This window comes from Epinephelus lanceolatus, chromosome 10, assembly GCF_041903045.1.
Source record: "Epinephelus lanceolatus isolate andai-2023 chromosome 10, ASM4190304v1, whole genome shotgun sequence".
Taxonomy (NCBI): Eukaryota; Metazoa; Chordata; class Actinopteri; order Perciformes; family Serranidae; genus Epinephelus; species Epinephelus lanceolatus.
Genome location: NC_135743.1, coordinates 4,165,815 through 4,185,023, shown reverse-complemented (window position 1 = coordinate 4,185,023; position 19,209 = coordinate 4,165,815). Strand labels below are relative to the sequence as shown.

At 43.6% G+C, this 19,209-nt stretch overlaps 1 protein-coding gene across 1 annotated transcript in view; it reads right to left on the bottom strand.

Annotated features, from left to right (window-relative positions):
- LOC117266070 (neural-cadherin) overlaps positions 1-19,209 on the bottom strand; it is a 176,120-nt gene that overhangs the window by 7,103 nt on the left and 149,808 nt on the right. Inside the window, exons 23-33 of the mRNA XM_033641015.2 lie at positions 16,011-16,288; positions 13,622-13,836; positions 9,304-9,431; positions 9,014-9,141; positions 8,737-8,848; positions 5,706-5,886; positions 4,831-4,997; positions 4,437-4,701; positions 3,452-3,632; positions 3,097-3,347; positions 1,505-1,662 (exon numbers count right to left, since the gene is read on the bottom strand). Of these exons, the coding sequence (XP_033496906.2) occupies positions 1,505-1,662; positions 3,097-3,347; positions 3,452-3,632; positions 4,437-4,701; positions 4,831-4,997; positions 5,706-5,886; positions 8,737-8,848; positions 9,014-9,141; positions 9,304-9,431; positions 13,622-13,836; positions 16,011-16,288 (2,064 nt within the window). The remainder of the gene's footprint in view (positions 1-1,504; positions 1,663-3,096; positions 3,348-3,451; positions 3,633-4,436; positions 4,702-4,830; positions 4,998-5,705; positions 5,887-8,736; positions 8,849-9,013; positions 9,142-9,303; positions 9,432-13,621; positions 13,837-16,010; positions 16,289-19,209) is intronic.

Genomic DNA, 19,209 nt, shown 5'->3' with positions numbered 1-19,209 from the left:
GTAAAATAAAGATATCTGAACTAAAAACAGGACGCCAGACATCACTGCTATCCACTTGAGGGTGGTCGGTCCAGCTTTTCGACCTACTCTGTCGAAGGTCCATCTCTGGCGCAGCATGGTGCCTCTAAACTGATAATGGAAATGCAAATCGTCGCAGCATGGCTTGACTTGGCGCAGCCAAAAGTGACAGTGGCAAAGGTCCACAGAACTGCACATGTGCTACTGCGGTAATTTCATTAATCTCACAGACTTATTTAGCGTAGCACATGCAACATATTTTGTCCAGAGTTGTGTCCTGCTCTCATAACCCTTTTCCACTGAATCAGCTCTGGTTCCAGGTCTGTTCATGATTCCTGGAACCTTAGGACTGTGCTCAGAGCTTCACAAAACCATCCAACACTTGCTCTTGGATGACCACTGACAACAGCAATCTGTGTGTGTTCACCCTGTGAGACGATCCCATCACCTACACAGACCCTGGGTCCGTCCCAAGTCTCTTAAATTACTGCTAGTTATCTTACCTAGCCGGCTTTGCGAACTGTTTAGCCCCTCCCACCTAGGAAAAAATGTGAGGAGCTAGCGCTAGGAGCGATGAGCGAGCACTGTCGGTTTAAGAGACATGAGATGTCCATTCCTGATGACGGCGGCACCGCTGGATCTGCTCCATAAAGCAGCCAGCATCTGGCGTTACTATGGGTACATCCCAAGTCTCATTATATTCGCTGACCAAAACAGTAGCCCCGCCCCCCACCGTCATGACTCTGGTCACACACTTTTGCGTATATTACCATTGTTATTGAGTCATTTGTCGAAGTTTGTGCAATTACAGAACGGTCTGTAGCCCTGCTATTCCACTGTCACTGTGATGAAATATCATTACTCCTTGAAGTAGATACGTGAATTACAGTGATTCACTGCAAAGAATGCATGTAATGGGTACTTACTCTTGTGCTGTTTCCGCCGCCATCTCATTCAAATGTGCCAGATGTAGAGGGCGGTATTTATACGTCATGGCGTTCAGCTGAAAAACTCTTCCAGATAGGAAGCTCTCGACCATCCTAGCTCATAGCTGCTTAAAGCTAGCTGCTAGCTCCTAGCGCTAGCTCCTCGCTGCACAAATAAGAGACTTGGGACGGCCTAGAAGATGGCGGACCTCGAACAACTTCCGGTTCAAGCAAAGAACTAGCAGTAGCACTATAAAAATAGGAGACTTGGGATGGACCCCCAGAAACCCATCAGGACACCTGTGCTCAAATATCACCACATGACCCCAAGTTTACTGTGTCACTTCCTTCCTTGTGATTTCATTAAAAACAAATTGATTTAAGAATCAGTGAAACTGATTTTGATTCCGTTCATTAGTAAAATGTTCCAGTTTCAAACTTTTGACAGTTTGCAGGGTTTTTTTGTTGATTTTTTTTTACAAAAGTGAGCTGTTACGTAAAAAGTAGAACATCGTACCCATTGTGTGTTTGTGTGTGTGTGTGTGTGTGTGTGTGTGTACCTGGTCCTGCTCCCCCCCTCCCTCCTCGTTGTAGTTGAGGATGTTTTCTCGGATGTCCTCCCAGCTCTCATGTTCAGCGGGGATGTGGTAAACTCCTCGCTTCCTGAACTTGTTACGACTGCCTTTCTGGTTCCACACTGTCACCGCCACCAGCACCGCTGCGCGACACCACACACACACACACACACACACACACACACACATGCACAGGACAGAGTTAATATGCATCTGTGCGTAAATGTGCCTCTGCACCACTGGGACAGATTTCATTTCCTTCCTGTCTGTTAGTAGCAGCAGCAGCAGCTCATTAACGCTGCTCTGTGGAGTCGTTTCGCCCCGATATATTAACACCATGATATTTATAAACATCAGTATTATTACTATCAACAGGTGAAATACACATGAGCCCATTAGTGGGAGGAGCGTCTTTAACATCACTCTGTGAGTCAGAGGGTCAAATTTAGATGGAGACAGGCTTCCAAAATTTTCGTCCTCTCAGAGGTGAGCAGGAAGCAAGGGGGCTGATGGGAAAAGAAGTCTTAATGTGGAAGAACAAACAATACTGTTAGAGCCATTTCCAGCAAGTTTCCTATTATTTTGTGAGTCCCTCTAATGCGCCACCTGACCCAGCATCTCGGGAACCTTTAATTAAAGGCAGGTGTTTTGGTTAATCTTAGTTTTTATTGTTTGATGAAGTCGTTTAATACTCCATTGAATTGAAATACGACAGTTAAGACAATCAATTCATAGTGTCATCCTGCAAACCAATCATCTCTTAAACCAAGCGAAGCACCTGGATCATCAGACAGTGAGTACAACTGAACCAAAGACAGTGATTTTGACCTGGAAGCCGCAATTCATACCATCACGGGGGGCGATCAACAATCAGGTTTAATTCATCAAATGTATTGACGTCTTCAAAATGAATTGTTTTGTGAAGCTTACATAACTGCTGTCTGTAGGTTCACGGTCGATGCTAATGGAAAACCTATTGAGCTGCTCTCACACTGTTACACAAGTTCAGAACAAAAGGTTTTCAGAGGAGACGGCTGCATTTACGTCACGTTTAATGACACTCATCAGTGTCTGAGTTTGAGTTGACTGATCTGAGCTGATGTTAATGAGCTGATAAACTGTCGCCTCTTGTCTCGCATGTAGTGTTTCAGAGATATTCAACATTAGTGATGTTATGATGACATCACCAACCCCAGAGTTACCTTCTGTGGTGTCCAGTATGTCAGATTTCCTGTTCAGAGCTTGGTGGTGAGAAGTGCAGTTTATTTTCTGATTACATTACAGTGGACGTCACAAATATTTTTCTCTTAAGGCATTCCACTTGCCGGAGCACAGAGAGATAACTTGCCCTGAGCAAGTGCTAATGTCGGGCTCTGTGATGGTAAAAAACACTTTGCAAATGGAGACGTTTCATATATCTGGATGTTAAAGATAAATCTCTCACTGTTTGGACTGTGAAACCTAAAGACAGTAAAACAACTTTGGTTCAGTAAACCTTCGATTCATCCAGGTGCAAAATAAAAACTTCAGTAGTTTCTCTTTAATGTGACTTCATGAGTAACGCTTTTGTCTCTTACCGAAGAAGACGAGCAGACACATGCTGATGGCGAGTATGGAGCTGGGGCTGAGCGCGGCCAGCCGGTGACCTTTGACCTGCCCCAGCTCACAGCGCTGACCCCTGAACCCCTCCTGGCACCGGCACCGGTAGCTGTCAGGAGACAGCGCCTGGCAGATGCCACCGTTACGGCAGGAGGAGGGTCCACAGGGCGACGGCACGCAGCGCTGCTGACCGGAATCATCTGTCACCGTCACCTGACCGCCGGGGCACCTGGGAGAGAGATGAAGTAGTGGTGTCAGAATAAAATCAAGAAGTAAACCAGTGGAGGGTCTGCTGGGAGGTGTGTGTGCAGTAAGTATGAATGTGTCTCTAACTTGCACTGGTGTTTCCTCCACAGGTCGATGCAGCGTAGCGGGCTGCTGCACGGTTGGCTGCTGCAGGCGTTGCTAGAGCACCCCGAAGAAACGCCCCGCCTCTCCAGCACCGTCACCAAGTCCCGGCTCAGCCCGTCCAGAGGCAGGATCTGAGCGTTGAAACGAACGTCCCGCAGACAGCCTGCAGGAAGAAACATCCAGTTTAGTTGTTTAATGGAAGAAAACAAACATCTGAGGGTCAAGAAGAAGAAGAGTCACAGGGCGAAGGGAATATTTACAGTAGGTGAGAAAGCTTCTTGAGGACAAAACACACCAGCGGCGAACGCTCAGTGTACGACCCCACACTGACAGAGGCTAGACGTGCGTCACTGCTCCTGGACGCGTCGCCCCGCGTCACTTCACACCACTGTCCTATTTCCAGCCTCGCCACCCCTGGAATTAAACACACTTTCCATCCACTCGCTCTCTGCTTGTACAGACCAGCTCCCGTAGCAGCTTTTTCTCTCTGCTCCTATAGCAGCTTGACTCCTCTCCTCACCATGGACGTATAAAGAGGACTCTGTAGCTGTTGCTGTGTCTTGTATGTGATGAAGAATGGATGAGGTGGAAAAATATGCCAAGCTAAACGACCCACAATCCCGTCATTATAAAGACAACGGCCAAAAAGATACTTCCTGGCGAGTCATAGCTCTGGAGATCGGCTCTTCAGGTGAGAAATCAAGTTTGTTTAGGGGCTGTCCACACCTGATTTTAACCTAACTCAGAGGTGGAGGAAGTTCAGCTGCAGAGCGATTCGTCTAGTGTGCTGGGGGCAGCACTTGACACAGACTTGACACTTGACAGTTTCCTGTGGTGTGCCACATGTGTGAAAGAGAAACTCTGGACTTTATATGAGAAAACAGCACAAGACTTGATGTAAAACACAAAAATACATTCTTCACTCAAATAAGAAACCAGTAGGATCCAGATCAGATCCAGGTCTCACCCTGAAAGTCGGCCCTGTCTCCAGCATTCAGGCTGTTGCCGACCATCACGCTGGCCGGGTGAACCACAATCTCCCGGCGGCTCCCCAGCCGAGCCTGGACCTCCCGCGAGCCCCCGCCCTGCTCCAGCCGCAGAGTGAACAAGTTGTCGTGGCGGCTCAGGCTGACCAGCACCCACTGCCCGATGTCCACCCGCTGGCCGGGGAGGCGCAGAGCGTGGGCACCATCCCCGAGGTTGGCACGGACAGAGAGGTGACCCTCCATGATCTGAAAGAGACAAGATGAACATTTCCCATGATGCCTCATGCTTATGCTCCTGTCTTAATGCTGTGATGACAGACACATCCGTTGTGTGTGTTGAAGGTCAGTTAATGACGAGCTGACAGATGGACTGACCTCCAGGATGATATACTCGTTGGCCTCCCGGGACATCACGGAGAGCAGGGTGCCCGAGGTGGCTCTGGTCCGGAGCAGCAGCTGGACGTTTGTACGACGAGAGCTGCCGCCTCCTCGGAGCTGATAACGCACAATGCTGCCCGAGTCGAAGGAGAACTCTGGGACGGCTGAGAGGAGGAGGGAGATATCGAGTCATGTTAACTGTGCTTCACTCACATGAAATAAAACTTAAATTCATCAGCAGCTTCACATCTGTACGTCAGCTCCACGCCAGTGAGAGTTTAAAATCAGTGGTTTTATGACTTTTATCTTTGGCACATGAAACAAACCTCGTCCTGCTGCAGAGACGCTGAACTGAACATGGATCAAGTTCACTAGCTTCAGCTGAATGTGAATTTAAAACTGTTTTTGTCAGGAAGATAAATATTTAAGGATCTATTGAAGCATGCACAAACAAAATGGAATATTTTTGTAAAGTTGAATAACATACACAACATATAGCAACACACAGCATGGTACACATATACGTATATCTGTCCCTCTGGCCACCAATTTAGCATGTTAACTGATTCCCCCAAACAATACATACATGACTGTCTCTCTATGTTTGAGTTAAATGACAGACACAACAAACAGGTCAGTGAAGCCAACAATTAAACTTCCGTGGATGTCGAGTGTTTGCTGTGAGCGGACGACAGAATTAGAAATGCTGTCGCCGAGTCTCTCTGACTGCTTTTTGCTCTCTGTGTTAAAACCGTATCATATCAGACTGACTGATTTGTCTGCCCACAAGTCTGGAGTCATAACGAAGGCACAAGAATCTAATCATTCCCACAGAAAGAAGAAAACACGCACACACACACGCACTGGCTCACCTTTGTCACACTTGTGCCCGGTGTATCCTGGGTGGCACTCGCAGCTGAAGGAGCCCCAATCAGCGAGGCAGGAAGCGTGAACACCGCAGGAGGGACCGGCCGCCGTCACACACACCCCATCAGTCAGCCTGCACCCCGGGGAGCTGTCCACACTCTCACCTGGAGATGCCAGGTCGTACACCTGAGGAACAAACAGAGCCATGGGATGAGAAAGATGATCATATTTTTGTTCAAATCCTTTCAGCAGGAGTGTTTTCCTCTTTCTCTTTTTTATTTTAACACAAATCAGTTTCCTCTCAGTCTTTACAAAGCGCTCTGAATAGAGCTGACACAAAATGCCTGCTGCCCCTAGTCATGTGAACGTGATTAGAGCAGTTTTTAGAAAATCTATAGTTTTCCTCCTTTCGCAGAGAGACTGAATCTGACATGCACTAAATGTCTGAACATGCCCATTGTTTCCAGCTGGCAGCCGTGCAGCGCTCTCATTCTCTGCTGTGTCAAAACCACCTTAACGCGTGAACTCCAAAATGTGTTTTAAATTTCTGAAGGAGTCAAGAAAGCGCCTCTGATTACGGAGCAAACAGAAGCATGTTACGGAGGATCCTGTTTCTCTTTCTTTTGTCATAAAACATTAGGCCATGTGAGAGCAAATGAAATTACCAGAACTGAAAGGTTTAATCCTCCGAACATTTTGATGTTGATTGTGTACAAGTGGAAATGTTGTCCTGATGGTGGTGCCATTAAGCATCATGATTCATCCTTTTAGGAATCACAAATATCTAAAGTGAATTATGCAGAAATGAATGAGAGAATAAAGTCATTCAAACTCTGAAAACCTGACGGTGCCTTCAGGTGGAGTCACATTTGTCGTGTACAAGCATCAGTCTGAACCACAGAAAGAGAATGAGAGCAGAACGGATATCCTCATTCAAATGAATTTATCAGGATGGTCAGAGCAGCAGCAATTTCTATGCGTACCATCACCGATGCAACTGTCGCACTGAGGTGAGCTTTTGCAGTGATGAGTAAACGAGCAGAGGAGTAGTCCTCTTACATTTTAACCTGTTACTTTTAAAATGTCACTGTTACTGTCATTTCCCTGTTTTTTTTTGTTGCCATTAATTTCATGTGATTTCGAGTGAGATCCACTGCTCAGAGAAGAGCTGAGAGGCAGAGTGTATAATCACCTAAAATTAAGATTTGCTGCCATGTTGCACCACCATGTTTCTACAGTAGCTCAGAGCAGACAAACCAAGCACTGGCTCTAGATAGCGACATTTGTATTTCCACGTCGGCCACCCGTTTCCTACAAGCAGTAAAGTTCAGTTCAGTACGATTTTTTTTCTGTCTCCACTGTGAAAAGTTGTGGATGGTACCAACAAAACCGTTCCGTACCGTACCGTCCCCATGTTTGGTCCCCCCTCTGTTGGGGTACCTAGCACACAGATCTGGTACTAAAAGGTGGAGCTGTGAACACTGCAGTCTGATTGGTCAGTAGAGGACGGTCACTCTGGTTTTATGTAACCTCTGTTCATACATCAGTAAACTACAACTATAAAATGAAAGAGAAAAAAATAACTTCATTCACTGGGCCGACTGCCGGCAACTTTTAAGGTGGAACGTTAACTTGTAATGTTACTCAATGCATGAGTTGATGACGTGAATCCATCAGCACACCTTAAATGTCACTGTGACAACTTTTAATGAGTGGATCTTTTTAAATATCCCATGGAGAGAGACTCTCACTGCAGCCTGTTGTATTTTGTTGTGAAAATGTGGGCGTGCAGCCTCGTTCTGTGGACGATAAACCAGGTGCAGACTTCCATCTGTGTCACCGCTGATGAGGAAATACAGCGAATGCTGGACGGAGCAGTGAGTGACAACAACCCCGCCCACATTTAAGAGGACTGTCTGAACAGACTGAGGGTCTAGGTACCATGTCTGAAGGCTTACTGTTGGTTCCAAAGGTACTGGACTGAAAGGGTTTGGTGGAAATGGGGCTTTTGTTTTGGAGAGGAAGAGAACTCTGTGGATATTCGGCTCCCGGTAAAAACCTCCTGAACAATGCAGCGGTTTTTCACAACTAGATGCCACTAAATCTGACACACTGTTCCTTTAACCTGACGTTTGTCTTAGTTCAGTGAAAGAGAGAAACTTGGATTAGAATGAACCAAAGACGTAATAGAAAGTAGAAATTTTGATGAAAACTAAAAATTGTACAAGTGGTAACAAGTGCTACTGTATTAAACCTCTTCGTTTAAAATTAATTTCTTTCCTTGTTCTGAGCATGACACTGAAAAGCAGCAGACACAAAGCCATTTAACACCTCTGAAAAGGAAATAAAATTTCTATAGTCAGTCACCTAGCAACAGTGGTGTCATGACTTAAACCACCAACACATCTTGTTCTCTGTCGCTGAAAATATGACCTCCGTATGAAGGCAGCACCAGTCTCAGTTCCACAACATCACAGCTGTGGTGGAGCTCATTAGGAGTGAGGACTTGAGCCCAACCTCACAACTTAGTACAGGAAACAACCCCAAAACACAAGGGATTGTGGGTAGAAGGAGGCCGCCTTTCCCGGGGAATATTCTGGGATGTTTGGGATGTTGTTGAGGTTTTCATTGAGCGGCAGAAGGAACCGCAGTAGCTCATTTAGTTTCAGGAGGAGGAAGCTTCTTTTCATTTATATTATATTTTGGACTGTGATGTTGGCCTTGGCTGATGAGCCGAGCTTGCACCCCCATCTGTCCAACCAACGTCCCTCCGGCACACACTTACATGCACACACACAGATATGATACACACAAACACACAGCAGCATCCACCGAGGAGTTCAGAGGAATATGAGTGAATACATTCATGCACAAGCACACACACACACACACACACACACAGTCAGGCTCACAAACATTAATACTGCATTTAAAAACAAGAAACAAACATATGGAGGAAATGCTAATGATGTCTGGGATGGAAACACACACACACACACACACACACACACACACACACACAGAAAGTGGTGTTACCTGACTGTCCACCACCAAGTTGCGGATGCAGCCGGTGAAACTGCGGTAACGTCGATGAGGGGATGTTTCCTTCATTCCTCCCAACTGAAGAGGCTGGAAGACATTCAGATACCTGAAGAGGAGGAGGAGGAGGAGGAGGAGGAGAAGGAGCATGTGGGAGAAGCAACAAACACAGGTGGAGGAAGAAGAGAAGAGACGTCTCTTTATAAAATATTTTCATCTTAAACGTTCAGTAAATCTGTGGAGGGTCACATCTCATCTCCAGACTCGCTCTCACCTCTGGTGTCCAGGCGTCTCTCCTGAAGCTCTGCAGCCTGACTCGTCCAGCTCCTGAGCGTCCCCTCTGACACCCTCCAACTCATTCACCGCCAACCCGCCACACTGGTCCAGGATCAGCTGGACAGCCTGGACACAGAGACGATGAGACACAAATTCACCACTTTTTACAACCTTTTGTCGTCAGCCTCTCTGCAGTTTATTTTCCTCATAAATGAAACACAACAGAATTTTCTGGCCTTTAATCATGTCACTAAAAGAAATTAGAAAGACACAGTCAGTCTGTCGTACCTTTCCGTCGCTGATGATATCGAGGCGATGCCAGCGCCGGTCAGTGACGGTGGATTTCGGCGGCAGCTGCAAGGTCAGTGTTCCTGATCCATGGTTTATACTCAGAGCTGGAACCCCATTCCTCAACTCTGAATGGGAGGATGAGAATCTTAGTCTTTTGTTTTCCTGCCCACATGAGTGGCCTTGATATAAAATCCTACAACTTCCTACAATCATGACCTAAAACTGTTATTTCCTCTGTCTTTGGCCCCGTTTACACGGGACCAGTATTACCTGGGGACCTCGTGTGATTTAGAGATTACCCCTGATGTCTGTGTGTCATGCTGCACATTTGCACAGAATAAACAAAGTCTGTATTTTACTCGAGTTTACTGACATTATGATGCACACAGTCATTTGTAACTTCACTCTACACAACACAGAAGCACTACACACCACGACTAGTACAGTGTTCACCTTCTTTTATCTTTTAAATGTGGATTAAACAAACAGAACTGATTCTGTCACCAGTTGTCACATGTCATACATCTCATCATCTTTGGAGACTCTGCTCTTCAGATGGATTTGCTCTTTCTGTGGTCTCCATGCTGTGCAGCAAGATGAGCCTCCTGCACCCAAAATGTTGTCAAAACTTTCATTTATAATTGCCAACGCAGCCTCTGTAATTCTCCACAAGGGAAGAGGCAGAACAGAAGTGCAGACAAAACAAAAAATACGACTGCATATCAGTGAGATGACGCTTTGCATGGGACTAATATTATCACAGACCTCTGTTTGGCAAAATATGGTAGGTAATTTGCAGTTGAATTTTTAAATTACACACTTGGAAACTCATTTCAGCTGACGTAAGTCTCCTCTGTGGGGTGTCTGGGCTCAGCCTTAAGGCTCATTTATGCTCAATGTTAAATACAGATCCGGATACGGACGGAGCCTTCTGTCCGTGCTCCGCGTTCATTTTGTCCGTATTTCTGCACGTTTCTATAAAGCTTACGGATATGGGCCAAACGGAGCAGTACCACCGGGAACCGTGGGGGCAGTGTTGCTGTTACTACCCGATACATAGCTCTAGTGAGACACAAAGAAGAAATAACAATTCAATTTCTCTCATCGGCAGTACTAGAGAAAAGAATTCTCTGTCCTCCAGTCACTTTGTATTTAACAGCCTCACCGACCACCGCCTCCTACAGCGCTGCCTCTGTTTTTGTCTTTTATGCAAGAGGTACATTATCAATATCTCCTCCACAGTTGCCATCTTTGTTTCTGAGTTTGTTGTTGTCATAAACTTTTGACTCTGGGCTGCCTCCTGGTGGATATATTGGTTAACATCCATGCCAACGTAAAGGGCACATGGAAGTATGTGGGCAGTGACGGTAACATCGTTTGAAATGGACGTATACATTTTCGTACGTAAAGGGAGTATAAATGAGCCCTGAGAGATAGGGTAAGGAGCTCGGACATGCAGAGGGAGCTTGGAGAAGAGCCGCTACTCCTTTGCGTCAAAAGGGGCCAGTTGAGGTGGTTCAGGCATCTGATCAGGATCCTCCTGGGTGCCTCCTGTTGGAGGTGTTCTGGGCACGTCCCACTGGTAGGAGGCCCCGGGGCAGACCAAGAACATGCTGGAGGGATTACATATCTCATCTGGCCTGGGAACGCCTCAGGGTCCTCCAGGAGGAGCTGGAAAGCGTTGCTGGGGAGAGAGACGTCTGAATTGCCTTCCTTGGCCTGCTGCCCCCGCGACCCAGCTTCGGTAAGCGATTGAAAATGGATAGATGGCAATAACACATCACAGATGACTTCCGCGCTTATTACAAATTACCAGAGATCCACAGGTAATACTAGTCCCATGTGGGAGGGGCTTTTGCTTCTGTTATATTCAGTCTCCTTAGCCTGTAAACCTCCAGCTATAACAGAGAAACAAATACTTGCTTTACACAAGTCAGAAATTCATCTGGTCCCTAAAAAACGATATAGTAATACTGAGTGAAAATGGCGTAAATTTGCGCTATAGTTACAGAATTCCTAATACGTTTGATCACTGTTTAGAATCTGTACATCGATGTTCATCACTGTTCCTGTTACTGGTGGTGTTCCTCAGGGCTCTGTCTTAGGTCTCCTTCCCTTTTGTATGATCTACCTTCTAACTCTTGGTCATATCTTAAGAAAATCTGGCATTCAATTCCACTGCTACGCTGATGACATCCTGCTCTATCTATTCGCCAGATCTCCTCCACCCACTTCCCTCTGAATGTTTACTGGACATTAATCTTCGCTTCGCGTAACTTCCTCAAACTTATAATTGATAAAACTGAGCTTCTTCTTGTAGAGAATGAATCTACTTTGGTTTCCAAAGTCCATCCCTCCCCTCAGGTTAAGTCTGGGTGTCACCCTGGACAGTACATCCATCCATCCATCCTTTGAGGCCCACATAAATAATGATATTCGGTCTGCATACTTTCATTTACGTAATATTAATCGTCTTCACCCGTCACTTACACCTCACAGCGCCCCTATCCTCCTATTCACTGTTCCCTCTTTGGTAAAATCCTTTATCGATTATCACAGTTCTGTCCTCTTTGGTCTCCCTCTCAAGTGTCATCATAAACTCCTGTTGGTCCAGAATTCAGTTGCTGTATCGTTACTAGAACGCCCTCCATAGATTGCATCACTCCTATTCTTCAGCAGCTTCACTGGCTTCGTGTTATATATCACATTGATGTCAAGATTCTGCTCTTCACCTTAAAGGCCCTTGATAATCACACACATTCGTGTCTGTCTGAACTCCTTCATATCTACACTACTACATTTATAATTATGATTTTTTGCCTGGTCCTTTTATTAACTTTTATTGTATATTATTGTATTGTTTGATTTCACGATCTATGGATACATTGCTGCTTGCGTTTTAACTGTGTCTTGTAAGGTGTCCTTGAGTGCTCTGAAAGGCGACTATAAATAAAATGCATCATCATTATTATTATTATTATTATTATTACCATTATCATCTGTAAAGCCTTGTATACAGTGAAGAGAGTGCAGGGTCAAAGATCCGCTTACAAATGATTCTGAGCTTTCAACAGCAGTTCACATTTAGATTGTGGGATGGCACCTAAGCTACGTTCACTGAATGAAGAGAGCCAGATGAGGTTGAAAGCTTAGAATCATTACTAAGACGATTTCTGAGCACAGTGTTTTTTAAAAGCCAATGTGTTGATGATACGACCGAACCGGACATCACTCCTGCGTATCGCTGTGTAAACTACTGAATCCCATCAACAACTGCACGAACAGTCAATTCTGTGTGTGTGTGTGTGTGTGTGTGTGTGTGTGTGTGTGTGTGTATGTGTGTGTCTTCCAATATCCGTTCAGCTGCTGTGCTTATCAGATGAGTGAGTGTGACCCGATCAACCTCACAGCTATGTTATTGAACATGTAAGTGAAAAATGCTTCAAAGTGATCAATGCTGCAGCCATCTTTGATTCCCCCCTCCATGTACTCACGTAGCAACAGACGGGGTTCGATAATTACATAACTTTAATGCCACAAGATTATGCAAGAAGCGTTTGAAAGGCCATCTGCAGGCTAATCCGTTAACACCACATGAGGACCGCCGGGAGCTGACATTAGAGTTTATGGAGCTCTTTGTCCACTGAGAAAGTGTCTTTACAGCGCTGGATTGATTCACGCTTTGTGTTTGTTGAAAGGGTCGAGCGGCAGCGTGTTCCCACCAGCACTGTGAGATTAGTTAGTTACAGCGCTTAGAAGTTGAAAATAATGTTTCAACTTTTAGCAAAGAGAAGCTGCGTTTCAAACACCAAGAAGCATCACACGCGTCAGTTTGAGGCGGCTGCAAACTACTGCTAAACTGCTTGTTGGTCAGCTGGTCATTCTTTTTATCCGTCCAACACCTCTCTGGTACAGAGCAAGACATTGGCTGTGCGTGAGAATCCCAGTGGATCAGCAGTTTCTGAAATACTCAGACCAGCCCGTCTGGCACCAACAACCATGCCACGTTCAAAGTCACTTAAATCACCTTTCTTCATCATTCTGATGCTCTGTTTGAACTTCAGCAGCTCGTCTTCACCATGCCTAAATGCACTGAGCTGCTGTCAGGTGATTGGCCCATTAGCTATATGCATTAATGAGCAGTTGAACAGGTGTACGTAATAAAGTCGCCAGTGATTCTATGTCCATGTTTGTGCAGTTTTTTATCTACCTAGATATCTGTATAGTTGAATACCTTACTTATTGCCTTTAATAAGAAATATCTGCTGCACCTAATGATCTTTATAAAAAGCTGCAGCCTCAGCAGGAAACTCACCTACGGCGATGAAGTCCTCCTGCTCCCCCAAGTGGGCGGGGCCGAGTGGCCCGTTGTAGAGGAGCAGCCCATTTGCCGACTCAGCCAGGAACTCCAGGGAGATGAGGCTCTGGAAGCAAGGCATGATGGGAGGGAACCAGGCGTAGCCCTGGCCGCCAAAGCTGTGTTTGGTCTGCTGGCACTCAGGGCCGTCGAACATGGGAGGACATTTACACCTGAGAGACAGAAAGAGTTCATGTTATCGTTTACTTGATAATATTATCACTTAACAAAGTAAGGGTGATCAAACTTATCTGTACCTCAATAAAGATACCAAATATATGAGGTTTGATGGGTTAATATTATATATTGAAAATGATACATAAATCATCTCAAAATTTTCCAACTGCGGGTTTAAATCCTCAGTAAACTATTTATTAGGGCCTGAGCACCACCTTATTGAAAGTTAAGGAATTATCATTATTTTCTGAAATAAATCACATTTTTGCCTAAGGTGCTTGAAAACTCATCAGACTTTGCACACACATCAGAACTGGTGAAAATGGCTCAGTAGCGCCCCCCATTAAATTTCTACGAAGCAGCCCCTAAAGCTGGTTTCACCTACATACACAAAACTTGGAGGGCATATGTAACACCCAAAAATGTACAAAAAAAGTCTCTTGGAGCCAAACCCTAACCCTAACAGGAAGTTGGCCATTTCCAGCGGTTGTACTTTTACAAACTCCTCCTAGAGATTTGATTGAACTGATTTAAATTTTTTTTGGTACCATCAAAAGACATTTGACATCAAAAGTTACTTAAAGCTTGAGTTTTTGTTGAACCGTGTCACCGTGGCGAGGCGTCCAATTTCCGTGTTTCGCCATCAAACAGGAAGTGGTTTGAAACTACAGCATACATGGTCCAATCTGCCCCAGACTTCACGTTTGATAACAGTCCTGCCCTGAACACATCTACACGCCAAAAACTAACCTACAGTAATAGCGCCCCCTAGTGGAAACAGGAAATGACATGTTTTATGCTGTCATTTATTTTTCCTAGCAGCTTGATTGCATTCAGCTCAAATTTGCTTGGAAAACTCTCAACAGCTTGATGATGCTATGTGATGAAAATTGTGAGTTTACGTCAAATGGCGTCACCGTAGCGTGGCGGCCATTTTGCACATTCCCCCATAAACAAAATAGTTGTTGTAACTTGAGCATACATCGTCCAATCTGCCCCAAATTAAGAGTTACATTAGGTATCATGGTGATTGTGCCACCTGCGTGCTGTGTCTGACTTTAATAGAAATGAAAAGACGCATCAGCTGGCCAGTACTCCCGACAGGTGCGAAGGTTCGAGGGCCCGATCATCGCTGCTTGCCTCTTTAATTATTATTATTTTTTCATATGAATTATTCATGTAACACTTTAAGTTATCTTTCTGTCAGTGTTATTCCTCTAAATTATGTTCCACTGCTTTGTCCACACTGCCAGGATATAAAGGAGAAACTCCCTCCCAAAATTATATTTTAAATTCGATATTTTTGTCATAAAGCAATTAATTATATCATCTTTAATAACCTACTGTGTGTGCAATTTATAACTGTGGGAAACATTTTCGGGTCATTATAGCCCCACATTCTCAAACCCAATACAAAGACTTGACCTGTGTATCCTCAGCAGCAGCTTTGACGTTGGTCACTATCTGAAACTATTTAACACCATCTCAGTTGCTGTGGCAGCCGTTTTCTTTTCACACATACCAACATTAATTCAAATGACCTGACAGACGGAGAAACAAACAGAAACCAAGTCCAGGAAACCTTGACAGAAACATTGTTAATTAAAAGTGTATCTTTGCCAGTGTTAATGGGATTTTTTGAGAGCGGAAGAAAGAGACAAGAAAGCGAAGGAGGGAGAACCATCTGTCAGATTTAGCAGCTGAGGTGCTGCATTCGATATTTAAACCATTAAAATGATGTGACAATTCAAAGTCAACTGCAGCACATGCAGCCGAAAATGAGGCTTTGGAGGGTTAGAGCACCAGGAGAAATCTCCCCTCTCTTATTAAATCTTCCAAATGTTTGACAGATTTACTAATCACTTAACAAATGGGGAATCTCTGGCAGCTTCAGACACAGACGCTAACAGTTGAGGACTTGAATCTGCCGCAGACGACCAGCAGACTGAGGAAACAGAGCTGCTACAGTAAGAAAAGTATATGGCAATACTTTCAATGGCAATAGCATTTATTTGTAGTCTCCACACTTCCATCTGTTTAGCTTTGCAAAGTTTTAATTGGAAGAAAAACTCCATCAGTTCATATTGAAACTTATCCTGGCAGGATTAGTGGATATTATAACACACAATAGACCAACACCGAACCTGTTACAGATTGTCCCTGCACCTACCTGTATCCCAGTGCTCCATCCTGGCAGGTGCCCCCATTGAGGCAGGGGTTGGTGGGGTAGGCGGAGCAGGTCAGGTGGATCGCCTCTCGGCCTCGGCAGCCGCATCGTGCTGTTGATGAGGCCGACAGAGACACCAGAGAGGTGTTTCCTGTGCTGAGAGCCACCGGGGCCTGGCTGAATGAAACCTCGCTGCTGCAGCCACCAGACTGACTGCAGTCTGTGTTGGGACATTCGTCAATGCCCACCTGAGAGATGGTCACACCCAACATGGCCTCCAACTGCAGAGGGTAAAATAAGGGATGACACACAGGAAGATTATGTCAAAAAGCAAAAAATAAGGTTTCTACATCAAACTAAACTAGTAGTGGACTAATTGAAAGTATAGCTAGAATAAAACTAACTGAAACAGCATGAACCTAACCAAAATAAAGCCTGAAACTACATCTAAAAGGAAAGTATGGAATTAAAATAACACTGAAACCATGATTTAACTTACATAGCATGACAGGACTGGAACTAAACCTGGTATAAAACGAAAACTAGCAAACAGCTAACTAATTACCCAAAACTCAAACTACCATAACCAACTGAAATTTTAAAACTGAACTAACAAAAAATTAACTAAAATCAAACCTAAAAAAGCCAATTAAAATTAAACCTAGCACTGAGACTAGCATGAAGGTAAAGAAGATGAAACATGGCATGAAACTAAAACTAGCATTTAAGACCAAACCTAAACCTAATGTTAGCATGAGGCTAATAACACTTCAGCTAGCAAGATGCTGGGACTAAACCTAGCATAATACTAAGATAAACCCACACAAAAAATACATGAAACTAAGAATAGCATTAGCATTAATCTTGAAGTGACCAAACTAACTTGAAGTTTAACTAGGATGAAACAAACTGAAACAGCATGAAGCTAACCAAACTAAAACTAGTTGGTACCACATATAAAAGGAAGCACTAAGGTAGCCAAAACTAGACATGGCATTTAAGTAAAATCAGCATAGAAGACCAAACCTAAACCTAATGTTAGCACTAGGCTAACAAGACTCAAACTAGCAAGAAACCAACTGAGGCTAAACCTACCATAAAAACAGAATTAACACAACTAAAAGTGTGTAGGAGTGTTACAATAAAACACACAAAAACAAACATTACAATAAAACTAAAACTAAATCTAGCAATAAACTAAAACTAACATGTAAACAATAAAAACAGGAACTAGCTGAATTGAGGATAGATAAGCATTTCTAAACCTAGCATGAAGGTAGCTAACTGACAAAAAATTAAAACATATATGAAAACAAAAACAGCATCAGCCTAAAAGTAAGATAAATAACTGAAAGTATAATTAACACTAATGGAAACATAATAGAAACTAGCATGAGTTGTCAAACTAAACACAACAAGCTTACTGCAACAAACTAGCATGAAGCTAACTGGCACTAGCATAAACTGTACAGGCCACAGGAAACCAAACCAGTAGTCAAGAAACACTAGCATAAGTTTTAACTTAAAGTAAAACTAGGATAAAACTTAGAGAAACTTCTGAGACCCAGCTTTTGATTGGTATGAATTTTAAATTTCTCGTGATAATTAGGACACGATAAGTTAGGGCACAATCTAAGCATTGTGTCTGAAAAGTAAATAGTTTTTGAAAAACATGATGTTGTCATATGAAGAAAATGTGTTTATTTAGGTGTTATTAAGTGTGGTATAAACTATAAAACAGTTTATTTCAGTGCCTGAACATTATTGTGCAAAACGCAATAGTGCAACATTTGTTCAATGTTTTGGAACTCTATGGGTTAGGGGTTTATTGTTCAAGTCTAAAACTGTTTTCAGTGCCTGAACATGGCCGTGCAAAAAGAAAATTGCAAATAACTCAACAGATCTAAAAGTCGTGTCATTTGTTTATTTCGTGACTCTGAATCAATTGTCCTTGCTCCTTACCCCATTAATAAATGTCCTTTTTGTCCGTAGGAAAAGTCTGTCACACCTGATTGGCCTGTGTGAAATGCTGCAATAATACTACAATAAAGTCCTAATGTCCTTAAACAAATACGTCTTGATTAACAGCATTTTAGCTTTTTTTTTTTTTTTTTTAAATCTTTTTTAAAATTTTATTTATTTATTCATTTAACAGGGACAATGCACAGCTACTTAGCTGCACCAGAGTTAGCTATAAGCTAATTTTCATCTGTAGTCCCTGGGCAGGAAACAGAGAATTATTTCTCTGCTAAAAGACGCTACTGTATATATAAAAAAACACACTTGTTTAGCTTGATACTGTTGCTAAAATTGGTCAAATGTGTGTGCCATATCAAACTACAAAAATGATCTAGGATAAATAAACAAGTTTCAGCCATAACATTTCACCGGTTTTGAGCCTTATCCACTTTTGTGTCTGAATCGGCTGTGGACTGACTTGGCAAAGATGGCCGCCATTTTGTTTTTACATGGATTAGTGTATTGTGCTTCTGCGACCTCTAGCACATAAACGTGTCCACGAATGAGGACAACAGGTCTAAGTTGCGAAGAATAAAGTATCAGGTAGTAAACCCAAAATGTAATATATGAGTACGCAGGGTGGCAGGAGGTTAAACTAAATAAATGTTAAACAGAAACTAAAACGAGGATTAAACTAAAAGAAGCATGAAGCTAATTAACCACTGAGAGAACAGACTAATTGAAACTAGCAGAAGAGACATGAACATAAAGCTACAATTAAAACTGAATCTGGGGTGAAGAATATAAACAAAAAGTAAAATAAGTGAAACTAAAACAAACAAACTATTATTGAAGTTGTGATCTGTGTTTGAACGTAATAGAGACTGACAGCAGCTCTTTTTGATCTCGTGTCTACCTGTATCAGTGATATCTGCATTTACCCTGTTCCCCTTAATGTTATTTATGCACTTTGGTGTTTCTCTGTCATTTCCCCCTGTGTTAAAGTTTTGCTGTCATTCGCTCTCTGTTGCCAAATTCACCCGTTTCCCTGCTTGTCATCTTGATTCTTTTCCCTCGTTTTGTCTTTATGGGTGAGAGGTTTTCATCAGAGTCCCTCAGGGTTTCCTGTCTCTCTCCAACTGTGTGCATTTCTTTTTTTGGAGTTTAGTTATTCAGCTGACACTCTTATCCACAGTGACTTACACTCCCCAGGCAGGTCTTCAGTTTTTGGGCTCCGGAGCCG